At 41.4% G+C, this 19,221-nt stretch overlaps 1 protein-coding gene across 9 annotated transcripts in view; it reads left to right on the top strand.

Moving 5' to 3' along the window:
- Nucleotides 1–19,221, top strand: part of LOC147116985 (histone-lysine N-methyltransferase 2C-like) — a 432,640-nt gene that overhangs the window by 228,764 nt on the left and 184,655 nt on the right. For all 9 annotated transcript variants that reach the window (XM_085987500.1, XM_085987501.1, XM_085987507.1 and 6 more), the window contains exons 11-13: nt 2,841–3,016; nt 7,159–7,322; nt 13,389–13,505. In XM_085987500.1, the coding sequence (XP_085843626.1) occupies nt 2,841–3,016; nt 7,159–7,322; nt 13,389–13,505 (457 nt within the window). The remainder of the gene's footprint in view (nt 1–2,840; nt 3,017–7,158; nt 7,323–13,388; nt 13,506–19,221) is intronic.

The raw sequence follows: 19,221 nt of genomic DNA, 5'->3' as shown, positions 1-19,221 counted from the left end.
GTTACCAGGCAGGACTGTGAGCTGGTTAATGATTCTAGACCCAACTTCCTTGAGTACTATATTCCTTCAAATACTGTTGACCAACGTAGGGATCCCGCGCAGCTGGCATTTCAATGTTAAGACTGCGCATGTGCAGTATTTTGAATGGCCCGTGCAGCTAAGGAGCCGCGCGGCGCCAAGAAAAATGACAGGGAACATTGCTGTTGACAATATGCTTTTCCTCCTCCCAGCAACCTCGATGTTAAAATCAAGACTCGTCTCTCAATCTTCTAAAATAACAACTTGCATTTATACAGTGCCTTTCACAGTGTCCCACGGTGGTTATGGGGGAGGGCAGTGGACACCAAGCAGGAAATTGGAGAGAAGTTGGGGAAGTAACTGAAGGCATGGTCAAAGAGGTCAATTTTGAGGAGACTTTTGAGGCTGGAAAAAGATAGAGACAAAGAAGTTTAGGGAAAAAATTCTGAAGACTTTGCTACCATATAAGAATCAGAGGGTACAAGCTGGGATTTAGGGCCAGGGAAGTTTGTGAGGGTAAAAGAGGAGCATAACCATGTTACAAGTGTGAAGTTCGTGCACTAAAAGTTGGAGACAATGTAGGTTGGCAAGGACAGGGGTGATGAGTATACATGATAGAATATGGGCCGGCAGAATTTTGCATGAGTTGCAGTTTGTGCAGGTAGAGCTGGGGAGGCCAGCAAGAAGAATGTTGGAGAAATCAAACCTGGTCTCCTACTTGAACTTGTTTATTTATTTGACATCAAAACAGTGGAACCTCCTCTTCCTGTAATCAGTCTCCACCCCGCCTCCCCAATCCAATCTTCAGGTTTTGAAAAACCCAAGCTTGATGTCAGCTCTTTGCCTCATGTTCTTCTTTTATTTAACCTTGGTGATGCCTGCACTTTGGGCCTTGGGTTCTCAATTTTACCAAAAAAAGCACCTCTTGTTTGTATTGGTGTGATTTAGCTGCTAGGTAATAAATTTCTCCAACTATGCTCTTGCACCGTTTGGGCGAACAGATGGTGTCCACTTGGTTGTATCTGATAGTGATCTAGCTAAGATTGGCAACTCCGCATGGGGATTGTTGGTTTGCAACCATATCCCCGCTACTCTGATTAGTGCAGTTTATTAAGAGTACCAATGTATACACATTACTAGCTTTTTTTTCTTTTTAACCTGAATACTAAAAACATTTCTAGCTTTCAAAACACAGGATCATTTTCTTCAGTGTAAGATTTGCACAAATGATTGAATATTTAAAAAGAAAAATAACAGCACAGTAATAGAATTTTGCTTAGCTCATGGAATAAATAAAATTGTAGTCTATATTTTTGATTTGGGGTGTTGAAATCTTCAGACGTGCTAACGATACTTACTGTAGGTATACCTTTAGTCTGCAACTAGCCTTCCTTTCATGTCTCCTGCTCATGTCTCTGTCAGTGTTATTTTTTCCTCCAATTTTCAGGTACAGTGCTTCAGTAATAGTTTTTGGCATATGCTGTAAACACAGGAGCACCTGTCAATCACTGCAGCTTCACACCAGCGAGCCTTGTCCCCAGAAGCAATGTGAGTTTGTGCCTGCAGTTCCCCATATAGCCCTCTGAAATGTGCCTCCTGTCAGCAATAGGTCTGAAGCATGCTGTACAAGTAAAACTTTAGCCAGTTAACAATTTGACTTGGGTGCAAGTCGACATCACAAAATTGCTTATAATTTGGCACTAAATGGCAATCTGGCTCGGGGGGGGGCAACTAAGCATGACTGAAATGAAAAGTAGATTATAGTGGGGTGGATTTGGTGGGGTGCTATGGAACCAGAATGTTACTTTGACACTAACCTGTGAGCTATTGATGCTGGCATTGGGTTTCAAAGATGGAAAGAGTTTCTGGTACTTTCTAGCACCAATATACAGGTTCAAATATCAACCTCTCCCTCCTCCTGCACAAAAACAAAACTTAAATTGCATGACATTGCTCATTGTATATCAAAGCTTCACCTGTTTTGCTAATTATGGAATAGACTGCTACTTAGCACAGTGAATGCTGTTCTCAGTGTTCAGTACATGAATACAGACTTGTCAGCAGGCCAGAATGAGATGAAAAAATGGTCTCTATAGATCTCAAATGGGGACCTAAAGGATTGGATGAGATGGACAGACTGAAGGGTTTTTCTTCATTCCTCATTCTCTTCATTTCCATTATTGTCCAGACTTCATGCAATAACCTCTGGCCTCTCATCCACACTGGACCCAGTTCCTGATCGATCCTTTCCTAACAACATTCCTGACTCTCTCTCATATTGACTTGGCTATCTTTACATCCATCAGTTTTTTTCACCAATGCTATCCCCAATGTAATCAACAAACCAATCCCAAGAACTCTTCAGCGTTCACAAGACTGCCAATCTACAAATAGTGGTTATGTGGAAGCCAATGGCACCAGATAACAAGCTGCCACATTCTGATTTCTACGCACATGAGAATTCATCCAAAAGTTTTTCTTCCAACAAAATCCTTGGAATATACATGGAAGTCAGATAATTCCTGAGGTTGCATAAGTCATTTTAAACAATAGCAGAAAATGCTGGAAATAAAATAACCGATTAACCAGCATCTGTAAAGAAAAGAAAACTTGTATTTTCTGTTTACAGATGCTGACTGCTTTGTGTACTTGTATAATTTACTGGTTTTTGTTTCAGATTTCCGGTATTTCTAGTTTTTATTTCATTATTTGTAAACAGCCTTGTCAGATTGGATCGTTAATTGGCTTACATTATTTGGTTGTCTGTATTTTTGTTGTAGTTCACTGATATAATAGTTTAACTCTCGCCTCTATTACTTCAGAATTGCAGGGTATGTGTTGACTGTGGCACACGGACCAGCACTCTTTGGCACCACAATTGTTCACTTTGTGCTAGTTGTTACCAGCAACGAGACCTCAGCCTGTCCTGTCCACTCTGTGGCAAGACCTGCCATCAAGACTCCCAGAAGGATATGCTGCATTGTCAGACATGCAAAAGGTAAGGAGATGACTCTGACTTGGGTGATAGAACCACGGCATCATAAAAGGTGGCCTGTAGCATAAGTAATTTTCTTTTGATTCTTTCTGTTCCCATTCTGTCCTTTTCCCTCGCATTATGACCATCCATTTATTGCTTGCTGCTTTAAGTATTGCCTGCTCAGCTAACCTTGTCCATCTGTACATCATTGAGTTCAGTAGTGTTGAGTAGCTGGAGCATTTAATAATGGATTGGTTTGAAAAATCTACCTGCATGTAGATAATTCAGAATCAGAAGTGCTTATATTGGTTCTTTCCTCCACCCCCCCCTTTCCCTGCCGTTGCTTAAAATCTGTTACATCTCTGACCTTTTCCAGTTCTGACGAAAGGTAATCGACCTGAAACGTTAACCCTGTTTCTCTCTCCACAGATGCTGCCTGACCTCCTGAGTATTTCCAGCATTTTCATTTTGTGTTTATATTGGTTGTACTCAACTACTTATGATGATTTGAATTTAAAATTGTACTGTGGCCGCATCAGCAGTCCTTCTCTTTTGTTCTCTCCCAGCCCGACCTCTTAATCCATTTCATTCCCTGTGCCTCTTTAGCCTTGACAAAGGGTTTTGACCCAAAACGTTGACTCTAATGTCTCTCCACGGATGTTGCCTGGTCTGCTGAGTTTTTCCAGCATTTTCTGTTGTTATTTCAGCAGTTCTCCACTTGTGCTGACGGAGGAGTACCCTCAGGCTATCTCGGGATTAGGAATGCACTGGCAGCCTCTTACCCTGGCAGAGAGTTCTATTTGGTTACTTTTTACCAGTTTTTAAGTCTTCTGTGCCCATCAAGATGGCCTTAACTTCATGTATAAGTCAAATGTTAATGGATTCTGGTCCACGTTTTGTATTACGAAGAAAGTTAATGTGTAGTGTATTTTTTTTAAATATATTCAAGGAGGTGGAATTTAAACATCCTGTTCTCGGGTGAAATCTATTGTATTGATTTTCTACTACTGTTTACTTTAATATATCAGCGTGATTTGTAATTTGAAGTCTAAGTCGCACAGTCAAATGGTGTTTATTCTTCTGCTATCCAAAGACCCCAAACACAAGGAGCCTGCTGTCAATTCAATGAGCTAATTACAGTAATGATGGTTTCTGTTTGACCTCTGGGCAACACTCCATCACCTGATAGTGTGTGCATCAAGCTGCACGCAGGGCAAGAGCTCGTTTTGCATTGGGCTCAAGGAAAGCATCAGGCGAAACCATAGAATTCCAACTCGTTTTCCATTTCTGACTTGCAGGATCTGTTTTCATGTTCCGATTTTCTTTTTTTCTCCTCCCTTGTACATCAGGGGCTTTCTTTGCTTCTATCCTTTCTTTCCATTAAGTGCCCGCACCACGCAAGGTTTGAGCAGAATTCATACCAGTAACCACTTCTGTAATGTGAATGCCTTGGTTTAACTATTAAAGGGAAACAGCTGCTGTCTGGACACAATAAAGCCAGACGTTGTGCTTTTATTGCCATGTTGATTAATATTTCATTATTCTTTGGATAACTCCTGTAATGATCCTTTTCGTGGCGTTTCATCATTGAACAAATAGGATGGAGGCACCTCGATCTATAGTGTTGGTGATTAGTCATTAACTCTTCACTAGCTGGTCGTTCTTTCAGTTTTGGTTGCTGTGAAAGTGCAACATTGAGAATGCTCTTGTTGTTGAAGCTTATCTTTGCCTCAGTATAGCTCACTGAAGCATCAAGAAACAGCAGGTTTGAACTTGGATTTTTATCCCATTTGGAATGGAGTCTGGTTCTTCCATTTGGCAGCAGGTATTTCACTCAAGCGTTAAACAACTTTCAACAGAAATAGGTACATTCAGTGATCAGCAAGCGGTGAGCTGCTCATTTAAAAGAGAAATGTGTTTTATATGTAATCAGATTATATGCTTGCCTGCTCTCAGCCTTCCATAGAGGATTGTTTTACTAAGAGGAAAAAAACTCTCTTAAAACCGTTGAACCCCTCCATTTGACTGATTTTTGACCATCTTCACGCTGACATCGATCATTTACTGTGAAGAGCCAGTTGGGCATGCAGCCTTGGGGACAGATTGTAGGTGGACAGAAGTAGTCAACCTCAGTCCATCCATGTTTTAAAAAAAAAAAAATAAAATAAACTGGAACAATGGCTTTTTTTGGCTGTTAAAAATCAATGTTTCCTTGTCTTATCTCCACCTCCTTTTTTTCCCCACACCCCCACAAAAAATAACTTGTAGCAAACACCATTTCCAGGTTGAGTGATTGGACAGTTGATGTATTGCCAGTGGTACTGTTAGCCTGCCACTAAGGTGAGCCAGAGCACACGCCTTCTGATTCCATTTAAGGTTTCTTTTTGTTAATCATTTGACTGATGTGCAGTATTTACAACCATTTCATTAAAGGTTGCATTGAACTCTGTTTATATATGTTCTTCGTTCGTAACATGCTGCAGAGCAGTAAATTTGTAACCAAGACTTTTGGAACTGAATGCAAGCTGACTTGATTGGAACTTTGGAAAGCTAAACTTATTGTCCATTTTGATTCCATGTTAATTTGTTCTTTTTTTGTAATTTTTCAGTTTTTTTCATTTAACTGCACCATTTATTTCCCTTTTTATTACCATTTTATTTTCTCTCAGTTTCCCTCCCCCTCCCCACTTCCCCCAAAATGATTTGACTATGTTACATAGAAACATAGAAGATAGGAGCAGGAGTAGGCCATTCGGCCCTTCGAGCCTGCTCCGCCATTCAATGAGATCATGGCTGATCATCCAAATTCAGTAGCCTGTCCCTGCCTTCTCCCCATATCCCTTGATCCCTTTAGCCTCAAGAAATATATCCAACTCTTTCTTGAATAAATCTAATGAACTGGCCTCCACCGCCCTCTGTGGCAGAGAATTCCACAGGTTCACCACTCTCTGGGTGAAGAAATTCCTCCTCATTTCTGTCCTAAATGGCTTACCCCTTATCCTTAGACTATGACCCCTGGTTCTGGACTCCCCGGCCATCAGAAACATCCTTCCTGCATCTAGTCTGTCCAGGCCTGACAGAATTTTATAGGTTTCGATGATATCCCCACTCAATCTTCTAAACTCCAGTGAGTATAAGCCCAATCGAAACAATCTCTCCTCATATGTCATTCCCGCCATCCCAGGTATGGTTTTATGGATGCCTTCCAGTATCTTGCCAAAATGGCCATTTTTGTGTGAGGCTCAACAGTGAGTGCTGGCCGAATATTTGACTGGGAAACATCACAGCTGAAGCAGATCCTGTTCTTGCCTGATGTCCACAGTCGCGCGCGCACACACACGGCGGGGGGGGAACGCTAGTTAGGCCACAGCTAGAGTACTCTGTACAATTCTGGTCACCACATTACAGGAAAGATGTGATTGCACGAGAGAGGGTACAGAGGAGATTCACGAGGATGTTGCCTGGACTGGAGAATTTTAGCTATGAGGAAAGATCGGATAGGCTGGGGTTGTTTTCCTTGGAGCAGAGGAGGCTGAGGGGAGACTTAATTGAGGTGTATAAAATTATGAGTGGCCTAGATAGAGTGGATAGGAAGGACCTATTTCCCAAAGCAGAGAGGTCAATAACCAGGGGCAGAGTAATTGGTAGAATGATTAGAGGGGAGTTGAGAACTTTTTTCACCCAGAGGGTGGTGGGGGTCTGGAATTCATGGCCTGAAAGGGTGGTAGAGGCAGAAACCCTCATCGTATTTAAAAAGTACTTGGATAATCACTTGGAAGTGCTGTAACCTACAAGGCTACGGACCAAGAGCTGGAAAGTGGGATTAGGCTGGATAGCTCTTTTTCGGCCAGCACAGACACGATGGGCCAAACGGCCATCTCCTGTGCCATAAATTTCTATGATTGCTGGAAAGCAAGAAGGAACAGGAGCACTGGCTGATTGTCCTACTTGTAACCCAAAAGCCGTGCGGCTAATTGTAATGCCCTTATCATGCGCCCAACTGAGAACGGCTAACTCAGAAGAACAGTCCAGTGAGTGATTCTGGGGCCATTATGATCTGTGTGCCTCTGCAACTTGAAGGTTCATCACTGTAGCTGTGACTCACTGTGTATGATTTTGTGCTTATTGAAAGCATGCAACTGTGTTTCTTGTCTGGTCTCCAGATGGATTCACATAGAATGTGACAAATCTTCGGAAAATTCTGAGGACATTTCGCTAAAGGAATGCTACATCTGTACAATGTGTAAAGAAACAGAAGCTGCAATGGAAAATATTCAATCCTGTGATAACAATGAGACTGTTGACTCCATTCAAGAAACTGCTACAGGTAAGAATATAAAGACATTTTACTTACTTAGTATTGGAACTGAAGTAAAGTTGATGATTTCCCTATATATGTGTCAATAGAAGTTTATTAGACGTTTATTGTAACAAAGTTCTTCTCGAGGTTAGGACACTCGTACAGTAACTACTAAAGCATTGGAACAAAAAAATTGTCCTACTTTTGACCATCAGATTTCTAGCTGAATCACAGTTGTGTTCCATTCTTCAGCAACCTTGAGTCTCCCCAACCCAGAGAGTAGTCTAAGTATAGCCAAAGGGTAAGAATGGCATATGCGAAAAGGTCATCAAACGTGCAATTTCTACTAACTCACTGCAAGTGCTAGTTAGAATCAATTTTGTCATGCACAAATCTCACAAAGCTAATGGATGGCGGTGATTGGTAAGATTGGTGAATCATTTCAAAGGGAGTGTTGAAAGCATTCATTTTCCAGACCATGAATTGTTCTGAATTTAGGAAAGCTCCAGCCTCTACATAACTTAGTCTAGTCGTATTCTGTGATTTAAATCTATCAGCTTCCCAGTGTAGATTAATGGGTTCATGTTATTATCTTCACCTGGCAAACGAGCTTCATAAAGAATGCCTGCCATGCAGCGAGAGCAGTCTTCGGCTGTTTTGGAGAATTTGCCACCAGCCTTTGTCATAGCTACGTATTCCACAAGAGGTTTTTTATATCCAAATTTTTTAGATTCATGATTAAATAGAAAGGGAGTTACTTCTGTGTTCCCGCCTGTGAAATAATGTTTTTAAGCATCCTGTGTGTTACTATGCTGGGATGAGAAAAGGTCTCCATCACAATTAATGTGTAGACAAGATGATGAAAATGAATTGGCACAGGTAGTGGATTACAGGAGGAGTGCTCAATGTATTCGTTTGGCATTGTTTAGAATCTGCTCTTTTTAGCTTGTTTTTTGAAGGGGGTGGACCCATTGCCATTTGCATGAACCCACTGTACTGCTAAAGAGCTCATTTATATTCAGGAGCTGACTCTTAAACACTGTCAATTTAGTAACTTTTTAATTTGTTTTTAAGTCAATGTTGTGCTGCTGGGAATGGAACAATGCATTTTGGACACCCATGCCGGTATTGAGCAATCCCAGGTCCGGTGTAGCAGTTAAATGCAGAATAAAATTCGGTCTACGGTACTGCAGTATTCTGCTTCAGCAGTTTTGTACTGTGCCCATGCTCACTAGGAACTGAGTAAAGACTACCCAAAGTAATTTCAAATAGACAGAATCTTTGCAGAGCCTTTCAATCAGTCTGGGTTGGATTTGAACCCACGTTGTCCTTGCCCAGCCCACTGTACTACCCAGTCATTCGGCATCATTCAGGAACTGACATACGGGTCATAATCAAATCTGCTTAGATACTAAGCTACCTCATTAATACGCAAGTGCAACTTCGACATCTTTTCACATGCTAGAATTTCTCAGTTTTAAACTAACACGTCCTCTTGGGCATTTTTCAATGCTAATAAAGTACATTTTGAGAGGTGATGCTCAATTTTAACAGGACGGAACATCATGAGGAGCCTACCTATTAGCAAGGCATCCTACAAACATTAAAAACTCATGAGTTCCCATCATGTTCTTGAAACCAGCTTTATATGATCCTTACTATATTTAAGAATCTATTGGATAAGTTTAATCACTGCAATACAATGAAGCACCTGCAACTGAATGCACTCGCGCTGTTTGTGTTGCTGTCAATATGAGACTGTAAGCTCTATTTATCTTTCCTAATTTTTCTGTGCTATATATTACTGTTACCTGAATGGCTGTTGCTAGTGGTGCAGGTTGTCGCTCGCCAACATTTTCCTGACTGCGATTGGATGTACTGTGAAAGTTGTGACACAATGAGGCACTTAAAGTCAATTGCTGTAATCTTGTCGACCATAAGATTTTTCGATTGATCCAGTATTATTTAGCTGACTTTCATTAGGGGATGATCCTTCATTTGGTTGGAGTGCAAAAAGTTGGTATTGCCCAGAATATGGATATTGTGGGCTTCTGAGTAAGCAAATTTATATTTTTTTTAGTATCCTCCTCGTCAACAGTAAAGATTCACAAACTTCAGACCAAATTGTAACATTAATTTTCACTTGTAACCCAATAGTGAACTTTGTTGGTGTATTCGAATAATAGAATACAGGGTTTTAGTTTTTGCCCTCCCCTCCAGTTTTCTCCCTAGGTTTCTCTTCCTTCTTCTGAAAACATTGATTCTTGCTAGATACAGTTGCACAGGCATTGCTAACCCTTCATTACTGTACCCAAGTGGTCATTTGATGTGTGTGGGTCTGTACACCGAGTGTCAGCAAGCTATTAGGCTGTCCCAAAGATATCAGCTAAACTTAATCCTGTCCTCGCTCAACGTGTGCACTTAATAACCGGGTTCCCTAAATAGCAGTCAGTAGAGAATATCATGGCTAATCTTCTCCCTCCCACTTCTTCCAAGGACATGGAAGCTAATAGTAGTGCTTCCGCCTTCATAAACAGGGATTTCTTCAAAAGAAAGATAACGCCGTAAGGCTACACTAGACAAGAGTGCGAAGGAGAGATTGGGCAATAAAACTACAGACCTAATTGTCTCATCTAGCTCTGGGAGCAAAGCCTCGCTGTGCTTGTCTTTGTTTTCCTACAAGTGGACTGTTGGTGCTGCATACTAGAGTGCTCCTCAGTAGCTCTACAATAAGTTTATAGTCCCCAAAATATATGTATGAACTAAATTCTAGTGCTTGCTGTAATCTTTTAGCTTTTCTTGACATTCAACATCATTTGCCATTTATAAAAAAAAAAACATGTTGGCAAGAGTTTTTAATCCTTCTCGAATAAGGAACCATAATGCTGTGCGATTTGTATTTTGTGAACTCTCACTTATCTTCTGCATTGCACTGCAACACACCTAGTTGCCTCTCAAATAACTTTTAATGAAGGCTCATTTCTTTCACAGCAAGCCTCACAGAAAGCAATTACTTTCAGTATATTTTTCATTGCAAATTTGAAGTCGAGGCAGAAACAAAAATGTCTGTCATGGGCCATTAACATAAACCCTGCTGACAGCAGATGAGAAAATAGAATTTTTATCCACTTGTGAAAATAGATCGCCTGGGAAAAAAGTAATATCTAAATAAGATTTCAAACTCGAGGTTAACGCAGTGACTGCACTTCAAAAGTACTTAATTGACTGTAAAGCGCTCTGGGATGTCCTGTGGTGGTGAAAGGTGCTATCTAAATGCAAGCCCTTTTTTTCCCCCTTGAATTTGATTTAAACATCATTGGCCATTTTTTCTTCTAAAAAGAGACTTTGTAAATAATGAAGTATATGCATGTTATGGTTAACACACCCCTCCTCAGTATGAATTTGTGTTTTCACAGAACTCTTTCCCCCTTACAGGCATCCTTACTTTAAGTAGAGCCTCACAGTTCTAATGACAATGAGGTGTATCCTTTAGGCCAGGGCTAAATTGCAAAAGACTCGGTGATGAGGCGACAGCTTTTTTCCACTAATCCCTCATGTTCAGGAAGTTCAAAGTGTGCATCTTTAGAGAGTGGTGAAAATTACCACGGCTGTGGCAGCGAAAGGAGCAGGCAACAGTGAAGCAGACCAAATAAGATGGCTGAGGTGAGCAGACAGCAATGCAGCATGTCAGGGCAGGAGAGAAGAGCACCATCTGAACCCGAGATTCTGGAAGCCAACCAATTATTATGAATTGGGAATTTTTTTTTGCATATGGCTGTTCTGATTTTGATTCTGTTTCTGATTTTCTGACATTCATAATAAATGTTGAAATGTTTTATTGGAAAAGAAAATGACTACTGTGTATGGCTTTTAATCATGATTCTGCTTTACCCAAAAATGATTTAATCATATGTGGTCACTTGTGAGTTGTGGCACATGGATCCGGCCCCCTGCCCAAAAACGTTAGACATTTCTCTTTTAGGTTCCAAGCTGGAACTGTGCTTTCCTTCAACAAAAGGTTGATCTACAGCACAAATTCCGGCAGCAATTATGTAATGTAGCTACCCTTATCTTGGAAATTATCCCAGTTTCTGAAAGCTTCATGTTCTGTACTAGCAGCTCCAAAACCTTAAAATGTGCCAGGTGAAAGGTATGGCTCGTCATTTTGTAGGAATAGTAGATTGGAATGCAGAATTTTCATGTGAAATTTGGCGCTTGAGTTGTCCTACATAAATTGACTCAATTACAAGGCCCCAATTTAACTCTTGGCATACTCCAAAGGTATTGAAGACTGAACATGTCCCACTAAGAACTACTTCATTATACTGCTACTACATAGTCAAGGCTTGGATGATTGCCAACTTAATCATCACAAACAACGCAATAACTGGGTTCAGAATTAGAGAAGGGCACTAACTCTGTTCAGTTTGACACAGCATATCTCAGTTCAAAGTTACAATATCATAGCCTTTTCTAGGTTCATATTACTATTTCACAATTCAGCATTGAGGGTCACAATGTGCATATGGTAAAGCTAGCCTATTTCAGCTTTTATTGATAAATATGGGCTAGCAATCATCTTATGTACATTGTTATCTTGGAAAACATCAATATAAAAATATTTGACTAGATAGCAGTGTAATTATATATAACTAGTTCTGTCTTCCCCTCCAATGGCCTGGTTCTGGCCTCTGGAGTATGTCATCAGTGAACCATCTGTGGTCTTTGCTGACTCATCAGCAATCATAAAACTTTGGGCAACATCTTGCATGTGTTTATATTGGTCACGGGGTGCCAGCTAAGAGCTCTTGCGAGATTTTAAACTCCTACCCTCTTCACTGCAATATCTGGAGTATAATCTTCCATTTTGCTCCATTTCCTCAAGTTAGGGGGGAAGGGGGGATTTGCATTGTGAAACTATATCTTAGTTGAACATGGGCAATTGCCTTTCTCTCCAAAGGTTTAAAAATCTTTAAATGAACTCTTATTAGCTCAAGCCCTTAACTGGACTTAAAACAAGCTTTATACAATAGGTTTTCCTGACCACTGAGCAAGTTCTTGAAAATTAGATGTTCTGTAACATTCACAGCAGCTGGCCTCATGGGTTTGATATCCAGTACAGTATCATTACTGTAAAAATGTTAGGAACATGTACACACAATGCAACAGAATCATGGCAGAGTTATTTTGAAAAGTGATCACGTTAGTAAAATATGCCAAAAATGCTGCCTAATTAAGAATAACCCGCTGACCTTGTTTTCACCAGTCTACTTGTCGCAGCTGCATCTGCCCATGCTGCATTGGCAGAAGTGACTGCCGCACAGTCCTTGTGGAGACCAAGTTCGATCTTCACAATGAGGACACCCTTCATTGTGTTATGTGGCACTACCACCACGCTAAGTGGGATAAATTAAGAACAGATCTAGCAGCCCAAACTGGGCATTCATGAGGTGCTGTGGGCCATCAGCAGCAGCAGAATTGTCCACCACCACAATCTGTAACCTCATGGCCCAGCATAACCCCTCGTTCCTCCATCAACATCAAGCTAGGTGACCAACCCTGGTTCAATGAGCATAGGAGAACATGCTGTTAGCAGCATCAAGCTTTTCTGAAAATGAGGTGCCAATTTGACACATTTATCTAGAGTCTATACTTTATGTTGTAGCATTAATCCTCAAATTTAAGCTCATCGTTTTGTTGCAAGTGTTTTCCTAGCAACTCCTGTTTGGTAAATATTTTAAACTAATATTTACATGATCTGAAAAGAGGTTTATATTTTTGACAATTTTTTTTCAGTATTAAGTGATTTTCTTTTCAGTTTTTACAACAGCTAAGTGTTAATATTCAGTGTTAAATCAACATTTAATTATTGAGCGCAAGTGCTGCATACATTTTAATTGTATTTAATGAAGCCGCTAATAATAGACGTCAACATATTTGATTAAAAACAGGTATGTTTTTTATTAAATAAGTTCTCTTGTATGAAATCAGTTTTATTCACAGTAAAAGGTTCAATTTAAATCTGGTTTTGAGAAGTAGCATTTAAGCTTGTACTTTTTTCTTTTTATTATATTGATATTTCAAAACATGTAGGTGTTACTGAAATTAATGAGACTATTGAGGAACAGTTCTCACAAGGAGAGAGCATTCACCAGCCAGACAACGACATTAACCTTGTGGGAGATCAAACTGTTGTGGCTAATGAAAACGGTAGGAACTGTCATTTCTTTTGATTTTCCTTTTTTTGTGATGAGAACTGTGCTGACGGCTGGCAGAGTAGTGTGTAGCTTATCTCCTCATTCAGACTTCCCAAGTAGCAGTATAAAATATATATTTTGCTTATAAGCGGTGACTAGAAAGTATTATAGTACTGTACTTCAAAATGGGTAATCTTAATATCGCATAGCCGTTGGCTCCCACATTGCCTTTACCTTCATTTCTTGTGCTGGAATAAAATTTAAACTGGGTTTCAACAAAGAATAAATCTCAATATCCATTCACAAAGGTCCTACAGTCCTGTTGATGCATCCAATTGTTTCTTAAACTGTTCCAGAATTTTCACCTGCACTCTTCTGCCTGGAAGTCCATTACACAGATTGATCACGGTTTATATGAAGAACTTGCTGATATCAGTGCTAAATCTGTATTTTACTAGTTTTAACCTTTGTCCTCTTGCCCTACTTTCACAATATAATTGAAAGTAAAAGTTTGCATTTAGCTTTTCCATTCCCTTAACTATCTTGTATAGCTCCACAAGATCACCTCTCGGATTTCTCCATTTCAAGCTGAAAAGCCCAAGTTTCTCCAGTCGTTTCTCATAACTCTCACCCCTAACATTTGTGACTCCTCTCCGTGCTGCCTCCATTGTATCGTGGCATCCAGAACTGGACACAGCATTCAAGGTGCAGTCTGACCAGTGCACTGTACAGTTTGATCATTACTTCCTCTGACTTGCATTCTGCTATTTTGCCTATGTAGTTCAACATTCCATTGGTTCTTTTCATGCTGCTTTGCATTGGTTAGATATGTTGAGCATCATGTCTCCTAAGACCCCTAGGTCTCTTTCAGCTTCATCCTGAGGTAATTCAACATGTCGTGCCCATTTTTCCTCCTTGTGTGCAGTAATTTATATTTATCTGCATGAGATTTCATAGGCCATTGTTATGCCCAGTCACGCATTTTGTTCAGTACATTTTGAAATTTCTGGGCTCCTCCTTGGATTTCACTACCCACTCCTAGCTTTAGCCTTGTCTGCAAATTTGACCATTTTGTATTGAGTTTCTGAGTCCCAAGTCATTGATGTAAATTAGGAACTGTAATCTTCAGACTTCAGTCCTAAAACTCAAACATTATTTATCACATCCTTGTCTGCAAAATTGGGAATTGCCATTTACAAAGACCACTCGTTCATAGAAACATAGAAGATAGGAGCAGGAGTAGGCCATTCGGCCCCTCGAGCCTGTTCCGCCATTTAATGAGATCATGGCTGATCATCCAAATTCAGTACCCTGTCCCTGCTTTCTCCCCATATCCCTTGATCCCTTTAGCCTTAAGAAATATATCTAACTCCTTCTTGAATATATTTAATGAATTGGCCTCTACTGCCTTCTGTGGTAGAGAATTCCACAGGTTCACCACTCTCTGGGTGAAGAAATTCCTCCTCATCTCTGTCCTAAAAGGCCTACCCCTTATCCTTAGACTGTGACCCCTGGTTCTGGACTCCCCCGCCATTGGGAACATCCTTCCTGCATCTAGGTTGTCTAGTCCTGTTAGAATTTTATAAGCTTCAATGAGACCCCCTCTCATTCTTCTAAACTCCAGCGAATAGAAGCCCAATCAACCCAATCTCTTCTCATACGTCATTCCTGCCATCCCAGGTATCAGTCTGGTGAATCTTTGCTGCACTCCCTCCATGGCAAGAACATCCTTCCTCAGACATCCTTGTTCCTGTACTCAAACCCTCCAACATACCATTTGCCGCCTTAACCGCCTGCTGCACCTGCATGCTTACCTTCAGCGACTGATGCTCAAGGATACCCAGGTCTCGTTGCACTTCCCCTTCTCCCAATCTATTGCTGTTCAGATAATCTGCCTTCCTGTTTTTGCCACCAACGTGGATAACCTCACATTTATCCACATTGGGCAGATGCAGTATAATCACCCAACCTGTCCAAATCATACTGGAGTTTCTCGGCATCCTCCTCACAGCATACATGCCCACCCAGCTTTGTGTCATCTACAAACTTGGAGATATTACATTTAGTTCCATCGTCTAGATCATTAATATATATTGTGAATAGCTGGGGTCCTAGCACCGATCCCTGCGGTACCCCACGAGTCACTGCCTGCCACTCGGAAAAAGACCCGTTTATTCCAACTCTTTGCTTCCTGCCTACCAACCAGTTCTCTATCCAAGTCAGTACCTTACCCCCAATCCCATGTGCTTTAACTTTACACGCTAATCTCTATGCGGGACCTTATCGAAAGCCTTCTGAAAGTCCAAATACACCACATCCACTGGTTCTCCCTTATCTATTCTACCAGTTACATCCTCAAAAAATTCCAGTAGATTAGTCAAGCACGATTTACCTTTTGTAAATCCATGTTGACTTTGTCTGATCCTGTCACTTTTCCAAGTGCTCTGCTATTGCATCTTTTATAATAATGGACTCTAGCATTTTCCCCACTACCGATGTCAGGCACACCGGTCTATAATTCCCCATTTTCTCTCTACCACCTTTTTTAAGTAGTGGGGTTACATTAACTACCCTCCAAACCATGGGAACTGTTCGAGTCTACAGAATTTTGTAAGATGACCAGCAATCCATCTACTATTTCTAGGACCACTTCCTTAAGTACCCTAGGATGTAGATTATCAGGCCCTGGGGATTTATCGGCCTTCAATGCCGTCAATTTCCCCAACACCATTTCCCTACAAATACTGATTTCATTCAATTCCTCCCTCTCATTAGACCCTATGTTCCCTGACATCTCTGGGAGGTTACAGGAAACTTTCGTTTAAACGGAGGTTAAATATCCGGAACGCTATCCACCGGCAAAATTCAGGATTCGGTTCAGATAACCCTTTTTTACTTTTAGTTGCTTTTTTCCTTAGCTACAGAGACGCTTGCAAGCTGCGCCGACTGTAAGCAACAGGGTTTGTTGCTTCAGACGGAGCTCCGAAGCTCCCTATCTTTTAACTATAGCGCTCGTTTCTCCGGCAGTTTTGATGGGCCGGCACCAGCTCGGTCCCGTCAGTGCCGGATACCAGAAAGTTTCCTGTATTTGTGTCCTCCTTTTGTGAAGACAGAACCAAAGTATGTATTTAATTGGTCTGCCATTTCTTTGTTCCCCATTATAAATTCCCCTGATTCTGACTGCAAGGGACCTACGCTTGACTTCACCAATCTTTTTCTTTTCACATATCTATAGAAGCTTTTACAGTCAGTTTTTATGTTCCCTGCAAGCTTACTCTCATACTCTATTTCGCCCCTCTTAATTAATCCCTTTGTCCTCCTTTGCTGAATCCTAAACTGCTCCCAATCCTCAGGTTTGCTGCTTTTTCTGGCCAATTTATATGTCCTCTCCTTGGATCTTACGCTATCCCTAATTTCCCTTGTTAGCCACGGTTGAGTCACCTTCTTTGTTTTATTTTTATGTCAAACAGGGATGAACAAATTCTGTAGTTCATCCATGCGATCTTTAAATGTTTGCCATTACCTATCCACCGTCAACCCTTTAAGTAACGGTCCCCAATCCATCCTAACCAACTCGCGCCTCATACCATCGTAGTTTCCTTTATTTAAATTCAGGACCCTAGTCTCTGAGTCAAATACTTCACTCTCCATTTTAATGAAGAAATGATCGCTCCGCCCCAAGGGGCCTCGCACAACAAGATTGCTAATTACAGGAAACTCTCTTTTAACCAGCACCTAAATAACCGGAAACCTCTATTAACCGGCAAAATTCAGGAGTAGGTTCAGGTAAGTTTTACTTCATATTAGTGGCAGTTCCTGGATCTGTGGCTGTGTAACTGGGGTTCGTGCACTTGTTGCTAAGCAACAGGGGCGCTTGGTCTGTGGCCGGAGTTCCTGCACATGTTGCTAAGCAACAGGGAAGCCTGGATTTATTGCTGTGTACGGAGCTCTCGTACCTTTTAACTATATCTCTCTCTAATCCGGACTTTTTGATAAACCGGCACCAAGCCGGTCCCGTTGGTGCCGGATATTAAAGCATTTCCTGTAATCCTTTCTCATTACATAATACCCAGTCTAAGATGGCCTGATCTCTAGTTGGTTCCTCAACATATTGGTCCAGGAAACCATCCCGTATACACTCCAGGAATTCACAGTATTGTTACTAATTTGGTTAGCCCAATCTATATGTAGATTAAAGTCACCCATGATAACTGCTGTGCCCTTATTGCACGCGTCTCTAATTTCCCGTTTAATGCCATCCCGAACCTCAGCATTACTGTTTAGGGGTCTGTATACAACTCCCACTAATGTTTTCTGTCCCTTGGTATTTCTCAGCTCTACCCATACAGATTCCACATCATCAGAGCTAATATCCTTCCTTACTATTGTGTTAATCTCCTCTTTAACTAGCAATGTTACCCCACTTCCTTTTCCTTTTTGCCTGCCTTTCCTGAATATTGAATTCCCCTGGATGTTGAATTCCCAGCCTTGGTCACCCTGGAGCCATGTCTCCGTAATCTGAATTATATCATATCCGTTTACATCTAGTTGCGCAGCTAACTCATCCACCTTAATGCGAGGGGCATTCGTAATAAGACACAAAGCCTTCAGGCTTGTTTTTTTAACACTCTCTTAGACCTTTTAGAATGATTATTTATTGTGGCCATGTTTGATTTAAACCCTTGATTTCTCTGACTGCCAGTTTGGCTTTTCTCCTTCCTGTCTTTTGCTTCTATCCTTGCTTCCCTTTCCTCTGTCTGCCTGCACAGGTTCCCAACCCCCTGCCATTTTAGTTTAAACCCTCCCCAACAGCACTAGCAAACACTCCGTGACATGAATCTTGTCATTCATGTGGAAATGACTTATGAAATGATACTGGGCGGCCTGCTGGTGGCGCTGTCCAGGGAGAGTATAAATACTCGGGCATGGGCCCAGCTTGCTCAGGACATTCTTTTACAGGAACTAGTGAAGGACACAACTAGATCTCCATGTTGTAAAACAGTTGATTAAAGCTTTGTTTAACGCTTAGACCAAGTGCCTAGTAGTTTTATTGCATCACTCCCCCTAGGACATCGGTCCCGGTCCTGCCCAGGTGCAAACCATCCAGTTTGTACTGGTCCCACCTCCCCCAGAACCGGTTCCAATGTCCCAGGAATTTGAATCCCTCCCCCTTGCACCATTCCTCTAGCCACGTATTCATCTGAAATATCCTTCTATTTCTACTCTGACTACCACGTGGCACTGGTAACAATCCTGAGATTACTACCTTTTGAGGTCCTATTTTTTAATTTACCTCCTAACTCCCTATATTCAGCTTTTAGGACCTCATCTTGTTTTTTTCATATCGTTGGTACCTATATGCACCACGACAACTGGCTGTTAACCCTCACCCTCCAGAATGCCCTGCAGCCGCTCCGAGACATCCTTGACCCTTGCACCAGGGAGGCAACATACCGTCCTGGAGTCTCGTTTGCAGCCGCAGAAACGCCTATCTATTCCCCTTACAATAGAATCCCCTATAGCTCTCCTGCTCTTTTTCCTCCCGCCCTGTGCAGCAGAACCACCCACGGTGCCAGGAAGTTGGCTGCTGCTGCCTTCCCCCGATAAGCCATCTCCCTCAACAATATCCAAATTGGTATATCTGTTTGAGAGGGGGATGTCCACAGGTGACCCCTGCACTACCTGCCTGCGCCTACTACTCTGCCTGTTGGTCACCCATTCCCTTTGTG

This window comes from Somniosus microcephalus, chromosome 5 (genome assembly GCF_052327205.1).
Source record: "Somniosus microcephalus isolate GS21.2 chromosome 5, FLI_Smic_1.0, whole genome shotgun sequence".
Taxonomy (NCBI): domain Eukaryota; kingdom Metazoa; phylum Chordata; class Chondrichthyes; order Squaliformes; family Somniosidae; genus Somniosus; species Somniosus microcephalus.
This window is presented reverse-complemented; position numbering and strand designations above follow the sequence as displayed.